Source organism: Amphiprion ocellaris, chromosome 14, assembly GCF_022539595.1.
Source record: "Amphiprion ocellaris isolate individual 3 ecotype Okinawa chromosome 14, ASM2253959v1, whole genome shotgun sequence".
Lineage (NCBI taxonomy): Eukaryota > Metazoa > Chordata > Actinopteri > Pomacentridae > Amphiprion > Amphiprion ocellaris.
Genome location: NC_072779.1, coordinates 28,439,216 through 28,450,398, shown reverse-complemented (window position 1 = coordinate 28,450,398; position 11,183 = coordinate 28,439,216). Strand labels below are relative to the sequence as shown.

At 38.2% G+C, this 11,183-nt stretch overlaps 1 protein-coding gene across 1 annotated transcript; it reads right to left on the bottom strand.

The window, feature by feature from the left end:
• Window positions 1-301: 301 nt before the first annotated feature.
• Window positions 302-10,894, bottom strand: LOC111575129 (lathosterol oxidase-like). Its single transcript, XM_023280068.3, has 5 exons — window positions 10,800-10,894; window positions 8,542-8,758; window positions 7,789-7,921; window positions 7,586-7,686; window positions 302-1,703 (listed from the first exon to the last, which is right to left on the bottom strand). Exons 2-5 carry the CDS (start codon window positions 8,749-8,751, stop codon window positions 1,251-1,253), a joined length of 897 nt encoding a protein of 298 aa, XP_023135836.1. The 5' UTR covers window positions 8,752-8,758; window positions 10,800-10,894; the 3' UTR covers window positions 302-1,250.
• Window positions 10,895-11,183: the final 289 nt, after the last annotated feature.

Sequence of the window (11,183 nt, the reverse complement as noted above, 5' to 3'; positions counted from 1 at the left end):
TTAACACCTTCACTCCAGTGTTATCTCAGAAGATCTTTGGTACCAACATTTATCCCAAAAACCCCACGTTTCTTATTTTCCAAAGTGAAGAGATGACCACCCATGTGTCTTTCAAGCACAATTTTTGACACGCTTTCTTGGTATTTAAAAAGTTTTCGGTCATTGATTCTTTATTTTGATTTGCTTTTTCAGCTTTTGCCACAGTGATTTTTTGGGAAAATGGCCTTCTAACAGCTAAACTGTAACAGAATTATTACACTACCGTTCAAAAGTTTGGAGTCACTTAGAAATGTCAATAATGTAAATAAAAGCAGTTTTCCAGTTAAGACATGAAATTAATCAGAAATACAGTCTAGACATTGTTAATGTTGTAAATGACTATTCTAGTTGGAAAATGCTGATTTTTCATGGAATATCTACATAGGGATAGAGAGGAACATTTCCAGCAACCATCACTCCTGCATTCTAATAGTACAATGTGTTAGCTAATCATGTTGAAAGGCTAATGGATGATTAAAAAACCCTTTCTTGGAAAACATGAAATTGTCTGGGTGACCCCAAACTTTTGAACAGTAGTGGATATGTACATGTGAAATGATTTTTTGCAGAATTTAAGCTAACCTGGAGCTTTAAGAGGCTTATGCAGTACTCGCCTCAATACATTTATTTTCCAGAGTTGCATCTCTCATGTCTAAGTATATAACAGAGGAGGAACAAAGTCAGCCTAGTGGAGTAGCCAGAACGGACAATTATAAGAATAGTTTAAAAAATAGCAGCGTTTCTTTTGTGCACATTTTTCAGATTCAATCCAAAGTGACACTGATGCGTTAATTACTGAAACTTTCGCACAAGTTGATTCCTGTGAATCCAGCTCAAAGTCTTTATGTTAAACTTCCAGTTATGGTTTATATCTGTCACTGATTGTGTAGCAGCTCCAGGAGCTCCAACTTTTTGTTGTGTCTCAAGTATTATACTATACTATATACTATTATATATAGTGTATACTATTTTGTTGATTAGATTGTATCAAGTACTGCTAAATAATAACCCCAGTTCCAGATGTCACTCTAGCTCCTACCTGTGGGTATGACTGGTGGAATGTAGTAATCCCAATATGATGCCCCTTCTCCACTAGAATTCAAAGTCTCACCATGGCTTATTTGGCACATACATGAACTATTCTCCGATCCATTCGGGTGTAGCAAACTGTCTTTACAAAAATAGTGATCACTTTCAGCGGTTATTAATAATTACTCGTCCTTACATGTGACTTCTCTCTGTCCATTCACTTGCCCCTTCGCTCTGTCACCGTTTAACTTTCCCTCAGCTTGAAGTTTGCGAATCAGATCATGAGGACCCTTCCCCATCAGAGCCGACGGGTGCCGGTAGGAGCCTCCCAGTCTGTCCCACAGAGTGAAGTACTGGCCATAGTTGCAGTCAAAGAAGAGGTGGTGGTCGGTGTGGTGGGCTGACCCGTTGATGATGGTGATCAGACCTCCGGGGACGCGGTAGTCGCCGTCATGGATGGAGATGGTCCAGATGTTGACGAAAATGTATAGCGCCAAGTAGAGCACCTTGTGGAGAGGGAAGAGGAAGGGGTAGATGTGGTACGGGAGCCCCTGCATGAAGCCATCTACCGGGTGGAAGGCGTGGCTGGCGAAAGGAGTCGGGATCTTCCACAGATGGTGCGGCTTGTGGAACAGCTGTTGGTAGTAAGAGATTAAAGATACCAATTAATTTTAATGATGCTTTTAATTATGATGAATTATTTATAGTTCAGATTTCAGACTGCAACAAAAACAGTCACATTTCCAACCTGTATATTTGTTCATGAAAGTATTATGCTAAGTGTCAAATGGTGATGATGGTAAACTCTAGAGAACCTGTGACTTCCGAACGTTACACATTAAATGTCAGTAATTTATACTGATTCAAATCTGTTGTCATGTTTGGGGTCCTGGAGACTCCAGAGGGCTGAACTACAAAGCAAGTTTGACATATCCAGTAAGTAATAAGTTGGCTCAACAAAAACTAAAACCCCAGGCAAAGATATCAGGTATCACAAGGGTGGTTTTCAACTTTCTTTAATAACTCAGACTTTCTCCTTCAAACGCTGTACACACAAAAGGAGGTGTTTAACGTGTCATGTGACTCTTCTTCTGCACAAAAATAAACGATCATGTGCAGTTGGTTCAGTCAACAGGTTGTTTTAACGTAGAACAATGAGGAATATAAAATGTATGACGGAATAAAGTGCTGCAACTGGAAATGATGTAAAACAGGAGTGCTGGTAGAAAACTGTTAAACATGCGCTGATATATTTATTTTATCGATCAATTCAGCTGATTATTTCTAACTGACAGCTGCACAATGAAGCTGTTAAACTATGAACTTAAATATTTAAACACAGTGTTGTATTGAAGTGTATTTAGGTCTGACGCTGTCCCATAATGCAGGATATAACTTTGGCCAAATTTAAGTGGAATTAATGTGACTGATTAAAAATTGTCTGTAATGAATATTAATAATCTAATCAGTTTTCTAATCTGTGTTTTATCAGCTGTGGTGTAAATGAACCTGAAAGCAAATCAGAACCAAACGTAAAAACATATTTCTGTGATTTCTGCATCACCAGCTAAATCCATGTCAGGTTTCCATGGCAATACGAAGCATACAGCGTGCGATACTGTAACCGCACGGTTACATTCAGTGGTTTTAGTAACGTAGAGATCAACAGGTTTGCGAATACAACATGTTCTTTCAGTTGAGAATCTGTATCACTCTTAAAGAATCCAAAAAACTGAAAACACACGCCTCTGTACAGGACCTGCTCTGGACTAGGTTGGCTCCACACCATCAGTTACCATGGAGATCTAGCCAGGTAATAAGAGAGTCACTTTTGTGATACTGAAAATTCTGACTTCAGACTCATAAAGTCACCTTGCTAACCCACTAATCTGGCTTCTTGTTAATTTGCAGAACATTTTAAGGTAACAGCGAAATTTACCTTTGACTTTTTGAAGCAAAAATATCATCACTTCCTCATTGTATCCTAATAGACATTTGTGTTAATTTTTGTAAACACAAAAGTAAACAGATCCTCTAAGTGTTCCTAATAAATAATAATAATAATAATAATAATAATAATAATAATAATAAATATATATATATATATATATATATATATATATATATATATATATATATATATATATATATATATATATATATATATATATATATATGTATATATGTATATATATGTATATATATATATATATACACACACGCACACACACGCGCGCACACACACACACACACACACACACACACACACACACACACACACACACACAGACACACACACACACACACACACACACACACACACACAGACACACACACACAGACACACACACACCAGAAAATAATGCATGTTGGATTTTTCAGTCCCTTTAGGTAGTTGTCACCCACCTAGTTGCTGTCACATATCACCAAAGTTTATTTGATTGCAACCAGGTTTGTGGTGTATATATAAAAAAAATCGTTTGGAGTCTACGTGGACCCCAGCCAGACCTCAGCCGGACCATGCATCTTTTATTTATGTATGTTTGTGTTATGTTGCTCTTGTGATGACTGCTTCAGTTGCATTGTGTTTCATTTCAATTCAGGAGTTCTTACACTAATATTGTAAGGAATACACATCAGTAATCATCAATAGTAATCATCTGAAATATGACAAGACAGGCAAGATACACTGCAGCCCAGTCCCTTCGCGTGATCGTAGAAAGTGACTCTGAACGATCAGATTCTGAACCCTCTCATATTTAAGATGATGATGACTATATGGCTGAACCCGATGAAGCTTCAGGAACTGAGTCTGATCCCAAATCAGATATGGATGATTCAGATGATATTGGGGCTCTGCCTGATAAGCAGATCAGTACATAGCGTAGAATGCAGCAGAAAGACAAGGAGCCAGGGCTGAAAATGACAGAGAAGAAAGAGAAGAAGAAAATGCAGAAAATAGAGTAGGTAGAGGTAGAGGACAAAGTAGAGGAAGAGAACGGCAAAGGGGCAGAGGAAGGGGTTGAGGGAGGGGCAGAGGAAGAGGAGTAGACCAAGCTGGTGACCAAGAAGTGGATCAGCTTCAGCAACAAGTGTTGAGTGGCAGGAATGGCAAAGTAGGGAACAGAAATCCACCAGCAGTCCATAGGAGAGGTTCTCAGGATATCATCAGACACCATGTTGGTGTAACAGCTGCAGAAAATAATGCATTACTGTAGAATACTGTAAATGGACCTTAACTGTGGAGGTCAAGCAAAACATATTTGCCCATGAACTGCCAAAACAGTTTAAAACAATAAAACAATGACTAATCAAGGTCTTCAAAACATAAGATTTAAACAGGAAAGAAGCTGATGCACTGTCTGGGTCAACATTATGAGGTGATTTTCCATGCGGACTCCAGGGGTATATAATTTGTGATATTTTTTTATTTGCAAGTTGGATTTTTCAGTCCCTTTAGGTAGTTGTCACCCACCTAGTTGCTGTCACATATCACCAAAGTTTATTTGATTGCAACCAGGTTTGTGGTGTATATATAAAAAAAATCGTTTGGAGTCTACGTGGACCCCAGCCAGACCTCAGCCGGACCATGCATCTTTTATTTATGTATGTTTGTGTTATGTTGCTCTTGTGATGACTGCTTCAGTTGCATTGTGTTTCATTTCAATTCAGGAGTTCTTACACTAATATTGTAAGGAATACACATCAGTAATCATCAATAGTAATCATCTGAAATATGACAAGACAGGCAAGATACACTGCAGCCCAGTCCCTTCGCGTGATCGTAGAAAGTGACTCTGAACGATCAGATTCTGAACCCTCTCATATTTAAGATGATGATGACTATATGGCTGAACCCGATGAAGCTTCAGGAACTGAGTCTGATCCCAAATCAGATATGGATGATTCAGATGATATTGGGGCTCTGCCTGATAAGCAGATCAGTACATAGCGTAGAATGCAGCAGAAAGACAAGGAGCCAGGGCTGAAAATGACAGAGAAGAAAGAGAAGAAGAAAATGCAGAAAATAGAGTAGGTAGAGGTAGAGGACAAAGTAGAGGAAGAGAACGGCAAAGGGGCAGAGGAAGGGGTTGAGGGAGGGGCAGAGGAAGAGGAGTAGACCAAGCTGGTGACCAAGAAGTGGATCAGCTTCAGCAACAAGTGTTGAGTGGCAGGAATGGCAAAGTAGGGAACAGAAATCCACCAGCAGTCCATAGGAGAGGTTCTCAGGATATCATCAGACACCATGTTGGTGTAACAGCTGAAGGCAGAATTGATAACATCAAAGACTCCTGCAGAATTCACATGTACTGCAAATTGTGTGAAGTCAGCATTTGTGGACCTTGGAATGCTCAACATTGGTTCCTGTTCCTAAAAGCTGATGCTACCTCTGCCCAAGCGAGGCTGACCAGAAGATCCAGCAAGCCTGCACCATGTGTGGCAATAATGTCTGCAAGGACCATTCCATCCACAGTGTTGTGTGCAATGAATGCACATAATTGTGCAGAGGAATGAAAGTGTCACATACATTAAGGTCAAACATTTTGTGCTTTTTAAATATGACATTGTTTTGCAAACTGATGATTTAAGTATTTTCCGTCTGACCCATATTTCCACCACAGACATCGCTCTACAATCGCGGAGTCCACTTGGACCCCAGTCCCAAAGAGGCAGTTTTAATCAAAAGGACCATATATATGCTATTCTACTAGGAACGATTAATGCCTCCTTACTTTGTACCACCAGAGGTATAATGGGACATGTTAATTCCATTTTCTGCACATGACTCTGCACCAAAAATCACAAAAGTATGAAAATAGGGAAAATGTTGTGTTACTCTTATTTTATTTACTCTTGAATAAAAACATCATAAGTCACCCAAGTTTCATTGTTTCTTTCATATTTGCATCTAGAGACGACACACATCTTAGGAAAATATGTATTGAGAGGATATGGACAGGTACGGAAATGTGAAACAGATGAAATACGACTGGGGTCCAGCTGGTCCCCAAGTGTACAGATGAAAAGGTTTTGCCACGTGCATTAATGAGGGTTAAATTGTGGGGGTGTTTTCGAGTCCCATCAATTCCCACCGCAGGCTACATATTTAGGTCACGCGATTCGGCATCCATACATAGCGTACTCATGCATAACACGCAAGGTCATTTTTTCATTAAAGATTTCATCTGTCGGAAATGATACAAAGACTGAGCAGACTTGACAGAGTACTGCACTCTCTGAGTGCTTTTCTTGTTTTATTATATGTAGATATCTTGTTGTTTGGGAATATGCAATGGGAAAAAATGGATGACAGCAAAGTTCCTGAAATTCTACTCAGATGAAACCGAAATCTCTTTAATTGCTCCTGACAATCTGCATTCTGATGTTCAATCGTCTCTTGTTTGCTTAAAAATGAAGGGTACACCAAATATCAGGAACCTGGAGATGCTCTCGGACAATAATCTCACTTTCTGAGAAACACCCTAACAAGGTCATCCAGTCGAGCTTCAGCTGTCTGAGAAGCACAGCTAGGGTACGATCAATACTGAGTTTTAATGACTATCATTAACAAAATGTCATTCATGCTTTTCTTTCCTCCTGGTTGGACTGCTGTAATGATCTGTTAGCAGGTATAAAAGGGAAATCAATTAATCAACTCCAACCAATTTTTAACTAAAACACAGAAAAGAAAACACATTACACCAAATTTAATGATCCCAAACTGGCTGAATCATTTGTTTCTGGATTGATTGTTAGGATTTTTATAGCCTCAGAATATTTATCAGACCTGCTGTCCCTTTACAAACCAGTTCACAGTGTGAAATCCTCAGATTCTGCTGACTGATTCCATCTCCACTTTAAACACTAAAGCATTTACTCTCAGGGCATCTCTGTGGTGGAATCACCTGCCTGAGGTACTTTTGAAGCCATATTTATCTCAATATACAAATGTTTGTTATTGGCTGGTCAGTTAAACTGTATAATATTCCTGATATTGCACTTGATTCTTTTTTTTTTTTTTTTTTACCCGTTTTTCATTTTACACATTTTTAAAAAAATCTTTTATCGCTAGTTGTCTTTATTCCTCTTTTACACCCTTGTGTTTCATTGTTTGCGTCTTCTGTTTGTTGTAAAGAATTTTGTGATGCTGGTTTTGCTAAGTTCTATATAAAGAAACTTTTTAATTATCATTACTAACATGATGTAAACTGATGAAAGCAACTGAGAAAATGTTTTATGGAATTTGAGCAATTTAACCTTCAGCACATGCAAATTGCAGATATTAAGAGGAGAAAAATTCAGACTGACACCATCTCATTGTCAAATAATCTACATTTTGGTGTCATTTTAAAGTGGTTTGTTTCCATCTCTACTTTACAGCATATAAACAGGGTCACTAGAAAACCAAACTTATGAGTCTAAACACACACACGCACGCACGCACGCACGCACGCACGCACGCACGCACGCACGCACGCACGCACGCACACACACACACACACAGAGCTGTACTCACCTTATAAATAAGCTTGTGGTGCAGGAAGCGGTGAATCCAGTAGATGCACATGTCGGTAAAGAGCAGGAACGAGATCATACTGAGGAAAAGCCCAGGCCATCCTGAAAGCACAGCGCTCAGGTCACCACCAGCAACTCGTTGCATTCAGGGTCCCAGCCTGGCGGCAAATTAATCACAAAACAACTGAAAGCAGCTCAACTTACCGAGCGGTGAGTCACTGACGTTGTCGTACAGTTTGCTGTAACCTCGGACTTCAGCGAAAAACAAGGCCACGGTGGGAATACTGATCCAGGGCAGAGAGGTCATTGCATATTTGATTTCCCTCCAAACCTGATTCTAAGAAGGACAAAGTCAATGTACATATTTGCAATTAGAATAGACAAAGAAAGAAAGAGATAAAATGTAACCATAATCAATGAATCAGATGTGATAACAGGTGATTGTATAGACTTTGCACTTGCATTTTGATTGTCCGCTGTTATATAATGGATTTAATTAATCTGTCGGTTGCTATGAGCACAGAATCTAAAACCTTTAATCAACACTTGCTGAGATAGGCTATTTGAACATTTGGATACTTGCCTGGGGATATAATTTAATATTCTTATTGCCAATAAACCCCATGAAAAGACCAGCACCAAAAAGGAATAGCTCCTACTAACAAGTGTTCATTAAGCCTGTTGTATTTTCTGTGCCATAGACGCCTATCACCATTTAAAAACTTAGAAACACAGATATATTTTGAAAATACTGCAATATTTTATGTCACTTTTGCAGTAAAGATACAAATAATATAAAATATTTGCATTCAGCAAAATCTTTTTGGCCACTAGTCACTCAAGCATACTGTGCAGAGATCCACAAACAGATTGACACAAAGTTCAAGTGACTGCATCACGTTTAGCAGTGCCAACATTCAGTTTATAACTCATAAAGAGAGATACAGGCTTTTATACCTCCAAGAAGTGTGGGTGTTTCATCAGATTGTGGTCAAAGATAAAGAAGTAGCTGATGGCTCCCAGGCCCAGGTACAGGACGGCAGCCCCAAGGTTGGTTAGCAACAGCAGGCTGATGATCTGCCGCAGGGCTTCGTCCTCAGGCCACGATGACGGGTAAACATACGGAGTGAGGACGTAGTAGTCAGCAACGTTCAGGACAAGGTCCATGGTGAATCTGTGAAGCGCAGAATAAAGAGAAACAAATCTGAGTAAGGACACATGACAACTGCTCCCCGTTTTATTTGAGTTTTTATTAGCTTTGTGTCTCTGGTGAAGTCAACTTAATAACATAGCACTTTCAAATCAACAGACACTGAGGCAAACAACACAGAAATAATATTACAGTTCAAATATTAAGATTAAGGCCTTACAATTACATTTATAATATAAATTCAAAAGACTAATTTCATTATTAAGGTTGACACAAGGCCGGCAAAATGAATCAAAATATTACTGAAGTCACAATATGGCGAAGTGCAATATCTAAATCGTAGGAGCTGCAATTTTTTGATAAATGTAAAATGTGTCATAATATATCAATATATATCACAATAAATAAAGCACTGTGGTGCTACAGAGTTGTCTCTGTCTACTGATTAGATTCTCAAGATTCTCTAAAGGAACATGCCTGCTTGGTTCAGACTGCAGCAAAAGTCACATTATCATTTTTACATATGTTTCAGTGGAAAATGAATGCAAAAATTACCATTCCTGCTAAAGTTGTGACCTATATCAAAATATCATAACATGACAGCAGTATGATTATTATTATTATTATTATTATTATTACTATTATTATTGCGTATTGTTTAGCTGTAGTTAGAACCTACATAAAATGTATCTAATTAACTTAAATATTAAGGTTGGGAGGGCTGCACAGTGGCGTAGTGGTTAGCACTTTCGCCTTGCAGCTAGAAGATCCATGGTTCGCGTCCCGGCTTTCCCGGGATCTTTCTGCATGGAGTTTGCATGTTCTCCCTGTGCATGCGTGGGTTTTCTCCGGGTACTCCGGCTTCCTCCCACAGTCCAAAAATATGCTGAGGTTAATTGATTATTCTAAATTGTCCGTAGGTGTGAATGTGAGAGTGATTGTTTGTCTATATATGTAGCCCTGCAACAGACTGGCGACCTGTCTAGGGTGTCCCCTGCCTTCGCCCGAGTCAGCTGGGATAGGCTCCAGCACCCCCCGCGACCCTAGTGAGGATTAAGCGGTGTATAGAAAATGGATGGATGGATTAAGGTTGGGACTCAATACAATATTAACCAATATAATATTATTTAATATATAAATTTACCTGTTTAGTAAATATGAAGGTTACGACCCTACAAAATTATTTATTATAAAAATATTACCTGACAAACCTAAACATAAGGTTAAGACCCCACGTTAATCAACATACACATTTTCCTGACAAATTTAAATATTGAGGTTAAGACCTTACAATATTACTTATTTTACAGATTTAACTGACTGATATATTAAAAAAAACAAGATAAAAAAAGTTTATTATAGGAAATAAGCTGACTAACTTAAAGACTACAGTTAAGACCCTAAAATGTCATTACTAAAGGAACACTTTTATTATTATTACTAAAATAACTGTTATTATTACTAAAATAACATTTTTTGTGCAAATTAACCTTAGCAATTAAAAGAAATACTAGCAATGTACCTGTATTTAAAATAAATACGGAGGTTGAGACCAGACAATATTACTTACTACAAAATTAGAGATTCAAACAAATTCACCTGAAAAAAACGAGTTTTAGACCCTACAAAGACTGTAGAGCAAAGTCTAATGTGAAAATAACATGACAGGTATATAATGGTGCTGAATGTCAGGTGTTTCTTATTAATGCATTTAACAGATCAGTTCTGGTAGGTGGAGGAAACTTTCACTAATCAGGTATAACCTATGTCTACTGGGCTGCAGGTTAGTGCATTAAAACTAATTTGTTCATTTGTCCATTCTTTATCAACATTTCTCTTCTTGAAATATCACTTTTTAATCTGCTTTGTTATAAATAGGTCGTCGCAGTATGACTAAATAACACGGGTTATTTTATTTAGGTCAAATTAACAGTGAACTGTACGACTTGTCCGAAAGCTAAATATTTTCCTGCATTTACAGACAGAATAATATGAAAAAATAAGCTAGCTGCACTAGCGTAGTGTTGATATAAATTTATATTTACATTTTTAAATAGTACTGTACCTTTTCTGCTGCTGGTAACCCGGAACAGCAGCGGAGAGAAGTTTACCGACTAAAGGCAGCCGAACGACCAATCAGTACCGACTTCTCTAAACGTCACGCAAATATGAACCAATGAGAGGCGAGTTTCCTATCACGGCAGGTTTGCTATGATTTCCGATTGGCCAATTGGAGGATCTGATCATGGCGTTACCATAACAGCACTATAGCGCTTAAAGGTGCTGCAACAGCTGGATATTTTTTATTTTATTAATTTTTCTTTAACTACTTGAAGGTACTTTCTTTTTTATTCTGTTCCTTTTGTATCGCAACTAGCCTGAAAATGGACTCGTTGTGCTCTACTGTCACTTGTACAGAACACATAATACTAAACCCCCTTTACAAATT